An 18,897-nucleotide genomic window follows, 5' to 3' on the forward strand; every position below is an offset into this window, starting at 1 on the left:
TGCTTTTTGAATAAGCAGCCAATCAGAAGAGAGATAATTTACATATATTAATGTTAAAAGCATGGTAACAAAAAACAGCCTAAGCTAAATAAACAGATTGGAAAATATCATGTAATGAATTTAAGATGAATTAAGACTGTTTTTGGTGAATAGAACCACAGAAACACCATAAGTGGGAAAAATAAAATGGAAAATGAAGGATTTATTACAAAATTATTATAAAGTGCTGCTAGAAATACTGAAAATAACCCAATAAACAACAAACCGAAAGACTGTGGAAAGAAACCCAACCAGCTGATCAAATTAAACTGTAGCTTAGCAACGTCACACACCAACAGAGCTTAATATGCTTCTAGACAACGCTGGAATTCATCATTACAAAGATAGCAAACAAGTTAGCAGCCAGTGTCTGGGAGGCACTCACAGGGTCATGTGCCTACAGAGCCCTAGGCCAATGTTCCTCCAGCCCAGAGTCACAGCAGTCACAGTATCGCTGACCTGTGGCCTCTTTACAGGTCTGACATTACACATTCCGGGTAGCACCAACTATTTCGGGAGCTTGTGTGTAGTTGGGACACACCTACTGTATGGAACGTATGTATTATGTATGTATTACTACACATGTAAACTGACTTAAAGCCAAAATGAACTTTTATGAGAGGATCACTTATTTTAGGGCTGTTCAAGTGACTTCCCTGCAGCGATTTTACTCTATTAAAATATCTCTAAATACACATAACAAAGCGTCATGTGGTCTGTACTGTGTGTTATTTACAGATTTCTTTCTGTTATTCATTTCAGTTCTTTTTCATTCACTCAAATCTTGTATCGGGTGTGAGTGGACTGTTTCATGTCACGGGTCAGCGGTCAGCAACCCAAATGTTCAGAAGAGCCATTTTGCCCTTTAAATAAAAATCAGACCACCTTGGGAGGGATGTTTTCACGAGGCTGAGTCACTTCGTATTCTCCAGCTCCTTCTTCGAATTTACCGCTCCGCCTTAAATGGTGACTGAGGCACCACAGTGCAACTGCTGCGCCATTTAAGGTGGAACGGAAAATTCGAAAAAGAAAATGGTGGACAAGACTTTTTAGTGTTGGTCAGTTTCTTGCTGCAGATTAAACGTATCAGGAAACCAAATATCCATTCAAGCTCTAAATTATCGATGTTCGTCTTAAATCTTTCACTTTGCCTTTTCGTTAGCTAATATTTAAGTATTATTATAATATTTATTTGTCCGTGTTGCTATGGTGACCAGCAGTCTGCAAGCCAACCTTCAGGGTTAAAGGATAAATTAGCAGTTCTACATTAACTCCAGCATTTGCAATCATTTATTGTTAAAACTGTGTTTTACTGTGTTATTATTTTACTGTAAAGCAGGATTATTTCACTTTGACCTAAAAATCTAGTTCTGCTGCGGAGCCACAACAGAGTAAAAGAGCCGCATGCGGTTCCGGAGCTGCATGTTGCTGAACCCTGCCATAGGTATTTGACACAATAGGTAGTGGATATGTAGTGAGAACTGGTATGTTATGATTAAAATAATGCACCTCTGACCGGATCTGCCGCTAGTACAGGCTTTTTTTGGCTGAGTAAACAGAAACCTCATCTGATTTCAGCCAACAGCAAAATCCAAAATGACATCAGCACCAAAATAAAAGAAAGTAAATACTCACAACTATTTTCATCAGAACCGCAAGAACATTTAGATGTACTAAAAGACTGGGAAATAGTCGGCCTTACCCAATCGGCTTCTTCTATAAAGGCTACAAAAGCATAAATATACAATGAACTCATATTTATTTATAAAATGAATGAAAAGTTAAACAGCTTAAATATGACAATGTGCAATTTCTATGTATTTGCTGTTGGTTTAAAACACTGGAAAAAACAATACAGGGTGAGTCAAAAGACACGGTTCTCTCTTATTTTATTTTTTTAAACGGTCACAAGCCTCCACGATGCGGTGCTGAAGGTGGTGTTTGTTGCGGATTTTCTCAGCATACACAATTTTTTTGAGATGACCCCAGAGATAAAAGTCGGTAACAAAATACAAAATAAAATTAAACCTGTCCTGAGACTTTTGACTCACCCTGTATTTGTAAAGGCCCACATGTTCATGTTATATATATCGTGCCAGTATGATAAATTCAGCCAATGAACAGTAACGATGCATTAACATGTGCGGAACCGTGTCTCTGTAGAAGATGGTGCTTATGTTCACTTCAACCAACAAAACATGCTGATTCACCTTGGGCGCGCAGATTTTTGCACACCACTGTACATTACTGGGACATTTCAATAGTACATATCAATGGTATATTATGTTTAATACCACCTTTATCAGGGAAATATGTGTTTTCCATTAACATTTCAAAAATATTTTGAATATATCAAAAATTTGATTAAAGTAATTGAATCATTTTAACTGTTCTGCCATCACAGCACCAGATGGTGTGTTTATACAGACACTCATATGAGGATGAAGATAAAAATATGACTTATAACACAGCCCAATGGAACAGTGTGAACTGTCACTCATTTATTTTGGCCATTAACGGTCACTGTGCCCTGCACTACTACAGCACAAGCTGCCTCTGAGAGTGACCTCCTGGTTGAAATCCAACTGCACCGGTTTGAGAGACGTTCTGCAGTGCTTATCAGTGACCTAGTAGCATTTTGTTTGAAGTGTCTTGGCAAAACCACTATATGACCTTGTAGAAATGGAATATGTACGTTGGTGCTCAGCATATCAGCTATATTTATCATGGCCCTGTGACTTACTGCAATCTGACCAAAGTGTGCGGCTCATTATGCGCAACAAATACACTATATCCTGAAAAAAAGTCTCATAATTCTCACAAATACTCTGGCATTTCAGACTTTCTGCAATGCTTTTGGATCATTATGTTTATACTGGCAAAGCCAGCACTGAGCAACCATGCATGAATAATTTCCTAATAAATCCTGTGAATATCTACAAGGATCAACACCCGTTAGGGACACAATGAAACAGTTACAACTGCATTTGCAGTTTTAAAGGGTCCATATTGTGGAAAATTCCTCATATTGATCAAATAGGATGTTGTTTGTAAACATTATAAACTCATACAGTCTGTATGTGGAAAATAAATTGCAAAAAGTGGAATTCGCAAAAACGTTTATATATACCCACCTATTCAGCGAATGGCAGTTTAGCTCCGCCCATTCACACTGAAGTTATAAGGACTGTTTCACAGAGCTCATTTACATATATCAGTCTTAAAGACACAGTAACCAAACAGCCTGTATGATTCTAGGGGATAAAGACAGGTTAGAAAAATTCATTGTGACTGTTTTTAGTGCTTAAACCACACAAATGTTCTAAGTGGATCTCAGGGGAAAAAACAAAATGCCAGAAAAGGGCAGCATACTTCAGCGAGAATTGGCGGGGCTGAACTGTTGTAGGTTGAATAGGCAGATGAATGTAAATGTGTCTGATTTTGCAGTGGTGGACAGTAACGCTGTAAATGTAACTCATTACTGTACTTAAGTAGTTTTTTTGTGTATCTGTACTGAAGTTTTTCCATTTTGGGCGACTCCACTACATTTCAAAGTCAAATCTCTGACTTTTTCCTCCTACATTTTGTGAAATCTGTTGTTCCTTTTGGTTTCTGTGTGTATAAAAACGTAACATGTCAAAACGAAAGAATCGCAAAGCAAGAACACCAATCAGGGCACAGCGGTCACTTTGTTTTGAGCTTGTTTTGACCTGTTGGTCATACCGACCCAGTGCAGCACACGGTTCAACGTCAGTGCAGCAGCGTCAAATTTTGGGAGAGTCTGTTCAACATAAATGATAAACTAATCTAACTTTGTGTAAATAGAGCACAATATAGAAATATGTCCACATATGCAGTCGTGACTGACGCTGCTTTTTTCTGAATTTATACAAACACTTTCATTTTATGGTAAATTAGTTTGAGCTGGTTTATGTTTATGAACAGAGACCTACAGATCAACATAGTAAAGGAGCTCATTTGTGATCCTGAGTTTAAAGCCAGTTTTTATTAAACTTAAACTTGGAACTAAGTTGTAAATAAATCTTAAACTGAAACTTTGCTTGTCTGTAAAAAGTGATTTCAGAGCCACTCGGTTCTCCCTGATGGAAACTGTTTACCTTCAGTGTTTTGTGCTTATGATCATTTTAATAGACGTCAGCGTCACTAATTAATGACCTTCTATTAAAAGACCTTTTGATACTTAAGTACATTTGAAGGCAAACACATTAGTACTTTTACTCAAGTGGAGGTCTAAAGGGAGGAACTTCTACTTTTACTGGAGGAATATTTTACCTTGGGTGTCTCTACTTTAAGTGAAGTACATGATTTGTGTACTTCGTCCACCACTGTGATTTTGTGACATCACAGAAACAATGAATAATAAACCGTCTGTTTTTGCAGCTTCATTTATAGACTACAGGGCCTGGGGAGCAAAAGGTCAGTTTTAAGACATTAAAATTGATTCCATGGTGCATTAAACTCTCAAGAAAATGCTGCGGTTTTGTATGATATGGCATCTTTAAAAAATTCACATATTAATTAAACTCTTAAATGGCCAGGACCCACCAGCAGGTCCCACTGTTAAAACAAAATAGTGCAAATATTCATAAGATACTTACAGAAAAAAAGAAATATGACAAAACATGGCTTTTAAATTGCTGATCAGGCCTATTCGATAACTGTCTGGGCGTGGCCTAATATTCTAATGAGCGTATGTGATAGACATCACACAGTGTGCATATGGGCTCTTTGAAAAAGTCACAATGCACTTCATTTGCACAGGATCCTTGGAATGTCATGAAAGAAGGTCGTAACCCAGCTGAAAGGATGAGAAAAACAAGGCGAGAGAAACAAGACACGCCCAACATCCCTAATAAATCTTGGGCATTTTGGTGGAAAAAGGCCAGAAAAGGCTCATAATTCATCCTCCTCATTCATCCAGGGGCTTTTTTTTTGTTGCACTATGGTACCACGCATTCACAACCCTAAGCAATGTCCATTGTGAATGCCCACAGAGCACCTCAATGGCCAAGCCCTATTGTAAAATGTACATTTCATTCCAGTTCAAAGGTTCAGGATTAGGACGTTTGAAAGAGGTTTAGTTTCTGCCTGAAAACATGAGAAAACTATGTATTACTTGAACACCAATCCTCTCGTTTCAGTGAAAACACCTCATACACCAGTTTACTGGTATTGTGTCCAGTGTCCTCGGTAACATGAGACATTAAACTCTCTCACCCTTTGCAGAGCCTGAACTGTTGCGCATTTAAACTATAAAGTTGAAGAGAGGCCTGTATATGCATGGGAAAAGGGCTAATCTGAAGCCCTTTTGTCTGAGAAACAGCTGCTCCACTGTTACTGTATAACTGGACATTACTGGACTTTAGGGACTTCTAGACCTCTGTTCCATCACTGCCATTGTCCACAGCTTCTGCCACTTCCTGTAGGCGGTTAAATGAGAAAAACAGATCGCTGAGAAGTCCAGGATGTGTCAAAAAGATGGACAGCAACAGTTTACACAGTCAGAGGATAAAATACACTATATTGCCAAAAGTATTCGCTCGTCTGCCTTCACATTCACATGCATATGAACTTTAGTGACATCACATTCTTAATCCATAGGGTTTAATATGATGTCGGCTCACCCTTTGCAGCTATAACAGCTTCAACTCTTCTGGGAAGGCTTTCCACAAGGTTTAGGAGTGTGTTTATCTGAATTTTTTGCGTTCTTCCAGAAGCGCATTTGTGAGGTCAGACACTGATGTTGGACGAGAAGGCCTGGCTCACAGTCTAATTCATCCCAAAGGTGTTCTACCGGGTTGAGGTCAGGACTCTGTGCAGGCCTGTCAAGTTCTTTCACACCAAACTCGCTCATCCATGTCTTTATGGACCTTGCTTTGTGCACTGGTGCACAGTCATGTTGGAACAGGAAGGGGCTGCCCCCAAACCGATTCTACAAAGTTGGGAGCGTGAAATTGCCCAAAATCTCTCGGTGCTAAAGCATTAAGAGTTCCTTTCACTGGAACTAAGGGGCCGAGCCCAACTCCTGAAGAACAACCCCACACCATAATCCCCGATAACCAAACTTTACACTTGGCACAATGCAGTCAGTCTAGTACCGTTCTCCTGGCAACTGCCAAACCCAGACTCGTCCATCAGATTGGCAGACGGAGAAGCATGATTGGTCACTCCAGAGGACACGTCTCTACTGCTCTAGAGTCCAGTGGCAGCGCTTTATACCATTCAACGCTTTGCATTACACTTGGTGATGTAAGGCTTGGATGCAGCTACTCAGCCATGGAAACCCATTCCATGATGTTCTCTATGCTGTTCTTGCGCTAATCTGAAGGCCACATGAAGTTTGGAGGTCTGCAGTGACTGACTCTGCAGAAAGTTGGTGACCTCTGCACTCACTTCTGGGTGATTAACTATTATTCAGTAACTGCATAAAATTAATATAAATTTTTATTTTATTTATTTGTAAAAGTTCCCCTCAAATTAACAGAACATGTGTTTTATGATCTACACATATTGCTATATGCTTACAATGTACTACTGAAAGCCAAAAATCTCAGACGCTCTTTGTGTTATTTTATAAAAGTAATGTTTACAGAGCAGATCACTGAAGAGATCTGTTCAGCTTCTTTTATTATAAGGGTTTAAAATGACATCACCATCTATTTGACTGGAAAGAAGACGCCCAGCTTCTGAATGTAGCTTATGAAATATGAAAGTTATGAAGAATATGATGAAGTGCATTTTGGAACCACCAGTGGTCTCAAGGAGTTGAAGAGGTTAAACTGTAATCACAATATTGGTCAGAAAAGGTCACAATTACGTATTTCGCCAAAATCATTCAGCCCTATTTTGGAGGTGGCTGTTGACAAAAAGGGCATAGCAAAAAGCTGTGAGACATCAATTACTATATGGCTGCAAATTACAGTTTAAAACTCCAATCAAACCCAAGAAAGCTGTTGTTTCGTTCAGTAAGAGTTAGTGACATGTCACGACTGCAGATGATCCACAGGACAACAAATACACTTCCCAGAATCCTCTGGGAAGTCCCGACGCTAAGCTATTTCCCTTGCTGCTGTTCCTGGAGTCGGACTCCAATACTCAGCACTCCTCAATACTCCTCAGTGGAGTCATGGGACTTCCGACATCTCATCAAAAGCCTATCAGCACTCTCGCTCTCCCGAATATTGATGTTACTCACCTGTTCCTGATTTTCTCCTGATTAGTTAGTTTAGTATTTAAGCCCAGGCTGTAGATTAGCTCTTTGTGAAGTACTGCTTTCCTCCTTGAACATACTGAGTGTTTCTTGTATCTTGTTTTGATTCTCGTGTATGACTTACTGCCTGTTTTTGTTTGACCCTGCTTTTTGGATTTGCCCCTTCTTGTACCTTTGCTGGACCTGTTTGCTGTTCTGGAGTCCTCGCCTGCTTTTTGGATCTTGCTCTGTCTTCCCCAACGCTGTTATGATTGCCTTTCTCCTGCTGCTTGCTTTTCTGGATTTGACCCATGCCTGCGTATTGACGACTCTGTGTTCTCCTGATTAAACCAGTAAAGCTTCACTGTTGCCTTTTAACCGCACACATCTGCTCACTGACTCCTCATCACATAACAAAAGAAAGAGGTCTCTGAACAGTTCTTAATAGTTATTCCTTTTGCTTCTTTATTATCACCATGTTTATTATTACTGGAGTATTTTCCTAAAATATTTATAACAACATGCAGATCAGACAAGGAATGTTAGCGACCCAATGGAAAGAAAACAAAGCCACTGTAATAGCCAACAAAATCAAATTTCTACCCTGAAAATGTTTTGTATTAACATTCTTGTCAATTATACGATCATACTTTTTGTTTTTATACTGACACAGAGCAAATCAACATGCTAAGTGTAACTGCAGACACACTTTGTTGACAGTTTTTTGTCTGATTTGCTGTATGGAAGATTCAGCCCCCCTAAACAACTCGTCAGACCAAATATGCACCCCTGGTTGAAATACATGGCTGAACCAAAGGACGCTGATCCAATGAGAGCAAAATGAGCAAAAATGAGATCTGCAGCTCCACGAGGAAAACCACTTAGTTTTAATCATCTGAAAGCATAAGGACTGAGATGTGAATCACTGTTTCCAGGTTGTTGGAACACAAACTGTCATAAGATTTAAAGGTCCTCCAATAGGAAGTGGTAATGCTGCACAGCTCTGACTATGTGACAAACACTGTGTGACATTTGTGCATTTATCAATATAATATATTATATTATAATATACACACATCTTCTAAGCCACTTTATCTTCCAGGTCGTGTGCCTGGAAGCCTGGACACACCCTGGACAGGTCGCCAGTCCGTCGCAGGACAGACAGACACACACATTCACTCACACATTCGCACCAAGGGGCGATTTAGCATGTCCAGTTGGCCTGACTGCATGTTTTTGGACTATGGGAGGAAACCCATGCGACACAGGGAGAACATGCAAACTCCGCACAGAGAGGACCCTGGTCACCTGGCCGGGGACTCGAACCCAGGCCCTACTTGCTGTGAGGCAACAGCGCTACCCACTGAGCCATCGTATACTATATAATATAATGAAAATATGAAGATATTGGGGAATGACACAATATTTACATTTCATAGTAAACCATGTAAGTATTTCTGTTCAGCACACATGCGCGCACACACACACACACACACACACACACACACACACACACACACGCATGCGCGTGCACACACACACACACACACAAACACACACACACACACATATATATACATATATATATATATATATATATATATATATATATATATATATATATATCCATTTATGATGTTTTTCAGTTTTTGACATGTTTTCAACACCTACTGGCCTTTACATTGTCTATGAATTTCATGATGAATGGTCCAAAAGAAACAGCCCAAAATGACTTGGAAAGACGTCTGGTTCCATTGACTTACATTAACAGTAGAGTAAGTTTTTTCCTTCTCCTGTAAAATTACCATTTTAGAGATACAAGTTTTCGTTCCAACAACAGCAATATGTTTATGGCCCTTCTTTTCTTACTGCAGCTAAATCGATTAGCAGTCGATTGGTTATCAGTGTTGGTCCGCAGCGGCTAACAGAGTGACTCAACTCCTCCTCCTGAATGTCCAAACCATCCAAATAAATAAATATTAATTTGGCTGTTTATTTGTGTAAATTTTTATATCTCATTAATGTTTCTTGTTTCGGTCTTTCGAAGAAAAGGGGTGACACTGTGGAGTGTGTCTGTGTTCAGCCTTTAGCTACCATGAAACGAATATTACACTCTAATATCACAACCATCGTTAACTAACTGCCTTTGACTCCTGGTTGTATAATAAACTATGTTAATAACTATATAACTATATTAACTATATTAACTATATAATAACTCTGGAAATAGTCAGGTGTTCTAGAAATCGTATGGGGTCTGAAGAGATATAGCTTCTGAATACTATGTTAATAAATCAGTACCAACATAACAAAAGAATATTTGAGTGCTCAAATTATTCAGGCCAGCTCTAACAAAGTTTGCAGCGGAATTCATGAGCAAAATGTCACCGCAGAAAACAGCGACCACTGTGTGTTTGGAGACATGTAAAGAAGACGACAGTGGGCCGAGTTCTTCCTCCAGAAGAACCAGGCTTTTTTTCCTCGCTGCTGTTCAAACAGAGTCATTATTGACTGACAGAACTATTCATGAAAGATTTTTTTCAGAGCTGGCTGAAAACAAGACAATTCATTGACAAACATAGTATGACTGTGGAATTAATGAGGAAACCTATACTGCTGCCCATAATCTAGAACAGGGGTGTCAAAATCAGCCACTAAGGGGGCCATATTCAAAAAACCTTAACAAATCTGAGGGCCAGAGAAAAGAAAATGCTCTTATTTCATTTTTAATGAATGCTGTGCTGCAACCCCAACAGACCATTGTTTATTCAAAATGCGCACAAAACCTCAGCAGTAAAATACAGGCACTTATAATAGACCTGGAAAAATGACATGAATACGTCAAATATTCCAAATTTAAATGTCCCCAGGAGTTCCGTCTTTTAAACCTACCTATTTGCTTGACTCAGACCCCTGGAATCCTTTATTTACTGCAAGTTTATTAATACTTGGACTTGCTTGCATTGGTTGAACTGCAGCTGAAATGTAGTTAGTGTGTAGAATTGAGGTGTAACCCTGTCCCATAGACTGTTCTTGGGGTAGTAGAGTCGGAATACACCTTACATTGCAGTGCACACTGGGGACTGCAGCGCAGCGCATGGTGAAACGGGCTAATATTAGAAAATTTAAATACTTCTGCAGGCCCGATGGGATTGTGTGGCGGGCCTGATCTGGCCCACGGGCCTTTTGGTTGACATATGGAATCTAGAATAATAATGACTGATAAGCCAGGTCTTACATTCTCCAGCTCAAATGTAGCCTAACAGTGATAAAACAGAATCTCCTCCAACAGGAGAGTAAATATAGAGTCACGATGAGTCGGAAGTCACATATCTTTCCGTCCGTGCTGTGACATATTTGTGAGTCAAGCTCGGTATCAGTGAGGGCCTATGAGCTAGCTGAGTGTTTTCTCTCCATAATAGGTGGGGGGTGCAGGCAGGACAGAGCAGACAATGTAGTACCGATTAATATTATTTTGCCCTGCTCATTGATGTACGGTGACATCATCAAAAATTAGATTTTTATTAATAATTAAACAGTTAAGGCATAAACACAGTCATTCAGACTGCTTTGGTGTGAATTGCTCCATTCTGTTTACTGAGTCACATCTGTTCACAATGGTGGTGATAGGAACCAGACATCCACCTCTAAAGCTCCCTCACAGAACATTATTACATGAAATGGTTATGAATGCATTGCCTGATGTCTGAGACATCATTCTGAGGCCTCAAAGACAATGCTTTTTTTTTTTGCTACTATAGCGGTGGTGATAGGAACCAGACATCCACCACTAAAAGCTCCCTCACAGAAAGTCACTACATGGAATGGTTATGAACTCACTGCCTGATGTCTGAAACACTGTTTTATGCTAGTTGTGAAATCAAGTTTTTGCCTAAAATTTGCTTTTTTATCTATTCATGGAGGAGGGGTACATGCAGAGTATTTTGAGGCAAAATATTTCCCCAAGAAAAGTTGTTTTTTCAGATTTATCACTATTTTATCATCATCAACATTCCACAGAAAACTCAGAAGATAACTTTATCTGTGTTGTAGTCATGGCGATGCCTGGTTCCCATCACCACCACTGTAAAGACATCTGAACCATTTCACACCAAACCACTCTGAATCTCTTCGTTTACAACTCAACGGCTCAATTACACAGATGAATGGAAAAAATCTGTCAAATACCCCTTTAATATGACCAGCCACTGAACTAACAAGGTGATATCAGACGTTGGTTATATGATACGTTCAAGATAATAATATAACTGATAATATAAATTACAGGCATGATAAGCTGCTGCTTATGTAACCTCATTTTCAGTATTTTGGTCTGTACAAACATCCAGGACACTTGCTGATGATACTGAAAAGCTTTCTTGTCTTTCTTATTGCCCCTAGACAGCAAAAGCCACCGTTTCAAAGCAACTCTAATCATATGACTCCATCAGGCCTTAAGCCTCACACACAGCTGACCTTGCTTATCAATTGCTTATGATGCTCAACAGCTGAAAGAAAATCCAACTGTGTTTGTGCTAGACACACGGAGCCTACAACAGAGGAGAACAACCACAAGCACAGATTTCGGACGGCCTGGAGTAGGGCTGGGCGATACGACAGTATTCATCATTATGGAGATAAATTACACAGGCTTTTTCGAGCATCTGACACTATGGATATTGTCAGCACCTGAAACACTAAATGGCCTGTTTATATGCATTCAATGGCAGCACAGTAGCTGAATGTGTTGATCACCGTATTCCCAGTTTTTGACTGCCTTTATTTTTTTAAAGAACGGCTCTACGTCGTTCCAACTGTCAGAAAAAATAAATATCGCAATATATCGAGCATTGTGAAAACGTATTAAACTATCGTGATGTTGTGTTTTTGCCATATCGTCCACCTCTGAAATACAGCATTTACGAATGCACTGCTCTGAAGACACATGGCTTTTCTAGGAGAAGAACCTGCAGTGCACATCCTCAAATGATTCAGATGGCAGTAAAACAGCATTTCCTCTTGAGTGCATGTGCAGAGAGGGGTGAGCAAACCATGGCTGACGGAATGGATGTGACAAGTAACTCAGCAGGAGAGAGTGTCCTTTATATGAGGTTTACAGACACAGAGGCCATCCTCCAGTTTATTCCAGCCCAATGCAAAACCAACTGAGACAGAATTAAAATAACACCACAGCAGGCCTCTGAGAGACACCAGCGGGCTTAAGCAGTGCTCTCTAGCAAAGTCATTCTGTCCTATGTTAAGGGCGTTGTACTACACAGAGGCAGGCAGGCTGGAAGGTTAGGCTGTCAAAGTCCTCGTCCACTCAGAGCACACAAACTTAGACCCCCGCACACTAAAGCACGGGAGCGGACAGAAGGAGAAAACACCACCCTTAGCGCCGGAGTAACCGGGTTAACATTTACACCACGCTCGCTTTCCCAGCCGCTGAAGCACAGCGTCGGTCAGTCCGGGGTCCGCCGGTCCTGAACGGCGACCCCGCCGATTATTAACTCCCACCCTCCACCCCACCCCCTCCCGACCGCATTTACCTTTGTATTTTTCCAGCACGTCCTCGTAAGCCTGGAGATAGTCCTTCTCGTCAGCGAGCATGTACGCCGCCGGGGAGTAGTGAGCCATGGCCGGTCGGGCAGCGGTGACTCGGCTCTTTAACAGGCGGCTAATGGAGCACTGACTGCGGGCTGGAGACCCGTGCAGCCCCGCCGCTACCCAGACCACACCCCTCTGCCCCCGCTCCGCCCACCGCGAAGAGCACGACCAATGAGCATAAACCTTAGCCGTGATTGAGGGATGCCATGCGGCTTTCATGGATTTTACAACAATAAGTTATTACATGAAATGGTTTCATATACACACACACACACATATATATATATATATATATATGTGTGTGTGTGTGTGTGTGTGTGTGTGTGTGTGTGTGTGTGTGTATGAAACCATTTCATGTAATAACTTATTGTTGTAAAAATCCATGAAAGCCGCATGGCATTGCTTATGTTTATGCATAGTAGTATATTTTTAATTTATACAGGATTATCTCTATTGTGGGTATTGTGGGCAACAAAAGACTGGGAAAGTTGAGGAATGCTCAAAAAACACCTGTTTGGAACATTCCACAGGTGAACAGGTTAAATGGAAACAGGTGAGTGTCATGATTGGGTATAAAGGGAGCATCCCTGAAAGGCTCAGTCATTCACAAGCAAGGATGGGGTGAAGTTCACCACTTTGTGAACAACATTGTTGAGAACAACGTTTCTCAATGCGCAATTGTAAGGAATTTAGGGATTTCATCATCTACAGTCCATAATATCATCAAAAGATTCAGAGAATCTGGAGAAATCTCTGCAAGTAAGCGGCAAGGCAGAAAACTATCATTGAATTCCTGTGACTCTCTCAGGTGGCACTGCATTAAAAACCGACATCATTCTGTAATGGATATTACCACATGGGCTCAGGAACACTTCAGAAAACCACTGTCAGTGAACACAGTTCGTCGCTCCATCTACAAGTGCAAGTTAAAACTCTGCCATGCAAAGCGAAAGCCACATATCAACAACACCAAGAAACGCCACCAGCTTCTCTGGGCCCGAGCTCATCTGAGATGGACTGACACAAAGTGGAAAAGTGTCCTGTGGTCTGACGAGTCTACCTTTCAAATTTATTTATGGACGTCGTGTCCTCCGGGCCAAAGAGGAAAAGGACTGTCTGGATTGTTATCAGCACAAAGTTCAAAAGCCAGCATCTCTGATGGTATGGGGGTGTGTTAGTGCCCATGGCATGGGTAACTTGAACATCTGTGAAGGCACCATTAATGCTGAAAGGTACATACAGGTTTTGGAGCAACATATGCTGCCATCCAAGCAGCGTCTTTTTCAGGGGCGTCACTGCTTATTTCAGCAAGACAATGCCAAGCCACATTCTGCACATGTTACAACAGCATGGCCTCGTAGTAAAAGAGTGTGGGTACTAGACTGGCCTGCCTGCAGTCCAGACTTGTCTCCCACTGAAAATGTGTGGCACATTATGAAGCGCAAAATACAACAACGGAGACCCCGGACTGCTGAGCAACTGAAGTTGAACATCAAGCAAGAATGGGAAAGAATTCCACCTACAAAGCTTCAACAATTAGTGTCCTCAGTTCCCAAACGCTCATTGAGTGTTGTTAAAAGGAAAGGTGATGTAACACAGTGGTAAACATGCCCCTGTCCCAACTTCTTTGGAACATGTTGCAGGCATCAAATTCAAAATGAGTGAATATTTGCAAAAAACAATAAAGTTTATCCGTTTGAACATTAAATATCTTGTCTATCTTGTAGTGTATTCAATTGAATATAGGTTGAAAAGGATTTGCAAATCATCGTATTCTGTTTTTATTTATGTTTTACACAATGTCCCAACTTCATTGGAATTGGGGTTGTATATATATAAACACATATATATATATATATATATATATATATATATATATATATATATATATGTATATACACACACACACACACACCATTGTATATATATATATATATATATATATATATATATATATACACATACAATGACCAGCCAGACTTTAATCTCTGTCCTGTAATATGGTAATAAGATTGCAATACTGTCTTGTAATATGATTGCAGTCAACACTAAAAAGGGCTTCATGTATTACGCCAGTCCTAGCAGCCCAGCTGTGACTTTCATTATACCTGAGTCATAGCTTATTATCTCCTTATTATTAAATCCTTCTCGAGTTGAATCAGGTGTGTTAGAGCAGGAAAACACAGAAGTGTACAGTGTGGGAAAACAGGAGTGCAGCTGGGAAACTCCGCACTGTGGTAATATCACAATATTAATTTTCTATCGAGATAATTGACATCATATGAAATCATAACATGCTTTTCTGACCATAGTGAGGATGTGGTCAGTACTCAAACAACACTGTTTCACTGGATCTAGTACAGTACAGTATCTGAAACGTTAAAAAATACTTATACTGGCCTTTTTTTTCTGTTCCAACTTCTAAGACATCAACAAATAAATATCACAATGCATATTGAAGCATGGTGATGTTCTATTGTGCCCCTCCCCTATCTGGCAAGCAGTTTTATCTCTTTCTTGCCCCAAGCTTTACTTAATTATATGAGCTCTGTTCTGACTGGTTAAGTTGTCTGACTAGTCTGAATAGGAAAGTAGTCATAGGCAATTTCATCCGTCACTAATAAAAGCTGTATTTTTCCAGCAAAGGCCGAGTTTGATGTCTTGGATCCAACAACCTGGCTCCAACAACAACTAACAACAAATGTAACTGAGCTCTAATATATGGTTCTAACATGTTGACTGTAATGAAAACAATCCCATATTAAGGCATCGCTGTGCAATGATAATACGCAATCACCACTTTGTGCAGACACAAACACAGGCTGTATGCTTAGATCACGCTGTGACATCAGGTCCAGCACTCATAATCAGCAGCCCTGGCCTAATTATTTTCCCATTAGGCAGAGCCTGCTGGGTGGGGTGGGGGTCCCTCTGCTTGAAAACAGGAGCTGATATGAAAGCGAGCCTCAGTTTTCTAATGAACCTAACCCCAGCGTTCACATACAAACAGCATTCTGTACAGTGTATTTCTCTTCTGTGCCAGTGGCAGCAGTGTCCACCCTGTGGCATGTGGCTGAGCCTGCTGTTGCCGGCCAACATGACTGGGAGTAAAACCCAAGCGCTTCAGGGTCCTACTGCCCTCCTCGTTTCACACTGAGGGCCTGAACAGAGCATCATTGACAAGGATACAGTCACTGAGGACACCAACAGGATGAATGAGCTCTGCCTGACAGCGGCCCAAACACTACACTTCTTCAGCCACAGTCCAAAATATAATTGCATTTTAAGATTTTAAAAGTGGCAACATTGGATTTTTTTTATTCAGTAAGGTCCAGTTAAAGACATTTTCCTATATCAACAACTTCCACAGTCAACAAGAGAATATCAAAGTACAATTCAATCATATTTCATCAAGATTTATGGTCAGATTTCTCTTTTTAGAGCACACAATGTGAAATAACTTCCCTCTGACTCACTTTCTTCTCTGACTGCTGTTTCTCATCTCGTCCCTCCCCTATGTGGCGTCACTCACTCGAGTCTCGTAATGCACAGATCTGATGCTGAGTAGCATCACGTGTGATATTTACAACGCATGTGATTGGTCTGTGAGTAGGGAGCCGTACCATAAAGGCTAGAAAAGCTACACCGGTTAAAAAAGGACCACCCCGTCGAAATTAAATAATTCTCCACATTTTATCTGTTATAGGTCCAGATCCGCATAGGACAGCTCCTGGGTCCAGACTTGGGCCGCGGTCCACCTATTAGTGACCTCTGGTCTAGGCTATAAGGAGAATATCATCACTGTCCAAAGAAAAAACAAGGCAACTTTGTAGGAAAAGGCTAAAAAACAAACCAACTTTTGATGCAAGTGAACAAATGAATGTAAAGCGGTTCTGTTCCAAGTAATTTTAGGGCATTTCTACTGGACAAGCATCTCTTTTATCATCAGTCTGTATCTGATACACTATTTACAAAGACAGTTATTAAAGGGTTATTTAGTACAGAGAATTGTTCTATTTAAAACCATGAGTTCTATGCAGAACCATGTGTGTGCTTAGACAGCTCTTTGCATGCATTTCAATTAAATTCAAAGCTTCGCCTTTATCATCAGCCTGTATCTATCTGGCGTGGTTCTTCGAGGGTTCTGTGAATTCTATGCAGAACCATATAAATGCTCAGCTCTTTGCATGGTGAGATGGTTCTTCAGATTGATGCAGAACATGTTGTATATGGTTCTACAAACAGAACCTTCTTGAAAATTGTTCTATATAGCACATCAGGCTGGTAACAATAAACCCTTTCTACTGCTAGCTAGAATCATTTTCAAAAATATACTATATAGAACCATATATAACAAAATTCCCATTCATATGAAGAACTGTTTCACCGTGCAAATATCCTTTTAATCATCCAAATGGTTCTTTGGGCGTTTATGGTTCCATCTATGGAAGAACTCTTCTTGTTGCTATACAGAACCATTTTCAGAAAGGTTCTATATGGAACTGTATACACATGACATCCTCCATCATACTGTAGAACTGTTTCACTGTGCAAAGAACCATTTAATCACGAGCATGGTTCTATATAGAAAAGGTTCTAAACAGATCCGTTCCATTTACTGAAGAACCTGGCAAGCGCGCACACCAGGCTAACCGGCTAACAGGTACAGCTCTAGCACAGCACCTATGACACAGCAGCTTTGATAAAGAAAAGGAGTAGGATGACGACGACGAGCATCATCATCACCACCATCTTCATCACTACCATCATCATCATCATCACGGCCTTGTGGGCTTTAACGAGACAAGCGACGCGGGCTGAAGCTGTCCACTGGACCGCACGTGCCAGCTGTTTTTCTTTATTGTTGCCGATTGCATTGTGGCGTCACAATGCCACCAACGTTCCATGGCTTTGAAGCGCGCGTGACGCGGTTTCGAGCGCCTATAATTAAGCCTATAATAAACAGCGCATCATAAAGCAGCTGCTTTGTCACTGAATAGGAGCAGGTTTGGCTCAGGCCTGCTGCACCCAGCGCAGCTCTGGCTGTGAAAACATGTAAAGCAGAACCAGCAGCTGCAGCTTACCGGCTATCCGGAGCACTGCCCTCTCGGCCGGGTCCAGCACGGACCCTCCCTGGATCTTGCGCTTGGACCGCTCGTGTCTGGGTAAATTCCAGGGCAGCGTGTCCCCGGGCGCGGGCGACACGGAGCCGGACTTCAGGCTGGAGTCATCGTCGTCCGAGAAATCCGCCGAGGAGGACATGGAGCAGCGCAGGGACGCGGAGCCGGAGCTCTGTGAGGGGGAGACAAAAGAGAAAGGTTGCCTAGGCTGTAAATCACCCTCGGCAGGAGCCCAGAGCGGCCACGAACAAGAACAAACAACAGCAGACGAGCGACGGACGACTGTCTCGTTTTGCCCTCACCGCCATTCTTATTTTTCTTTAGCGCAAAAAGACGCGAATGAGCTTCAGCTCCGCATCTGCTCGGCGCCAGAGCTCACTGCCTCTGTCAGCTGGCTCCCCCGCTCACCGAGCCCAGCACAGCGAAAGCCGAACGAGGCTGGCCGAGAGGGGGAGAAAAGCCAAAGCCCGTGCGAGTGGCTCCCCCGACAGGGCGGCCAAAAGACTTACCGCCGCGTACATCTCCGCCGCAAACACCGAGAGCCTCGCACCGCTCGCCATGTACAGCGTTTCCCCGACACAGCCACGCCCTTCTGCTGCCACTCTCAGCGCTCAGCCCCGCACTTGTAGCTAACGCACCAATCCCCCCACCCAGACCACACCATCCAGTGTGATGCCGAATCCCCCAGAGAGGCGGCAGCAGGTTGGGGAGGGGAGCGCGGAGCGCGTCCGTCTGTCTGGCGGAGAGAGAGCCGGGCTCGGTGGTTGGTGGAGGCTGCGCGAGCCTACAGCGCCATCTCCTTGAGGCGCACGGAGCTGCTCCCGACCAGGCAGGCGTTTCACGCGCACTCGGGTTCGTCCGAGGTCGTCTTAGAAAACAATACCAGATAACAGAAAACTACCGAGCCCCGCTAGAGACACC

The 18,897-nt window shown here is 41.8% G+C and overlaps 1 protein-coding gene across 4 annotated transcripts in view; it reads right to left on the bottom strand.

The window, feature by feature from the left end:
* dst (dystonin) overlaps positions 1-18,897 on the bottom strand; it is a 273,589-nt gene that overhangs the window by 233,140 nt on the left and 21,552 nt on the right. For 2 of the 4 annotated variants that reach the window (XM_037538377.1, XM_037538378.1), the window contains exon 4: positions 17,941-18,148. In XM_037538377.1, the coding sequence (XP_037394274.1) occupies positions 17,941-18,148 (208 nt within the window). Of the gene's footprint in view, positions 1-12,798; positions 12,919-17,940; positions 18,149-18,897 lie in introns of those variants that run through there. The other 2 variants (XM_037538379.1, XM_017694130.1) reach the window with 1 other exon arrangement.

Source organism: Pygocentrus nattereri, chromosome 5 (assembly GCF_015220715.1).
Source record: "Pygocentrus nattereri isolate fPygNat1 chromosome 5, fPygNat1.pri, whole genome shotgun sequence".
Classification (NCBI taxonomy): domain Eukaryota; kingdom Metazoa; phylum Chordata; class Actinopteri; order Characiformes; family Serrasalmidae; genus Pygocentrus; species Pygocentrus nattereri.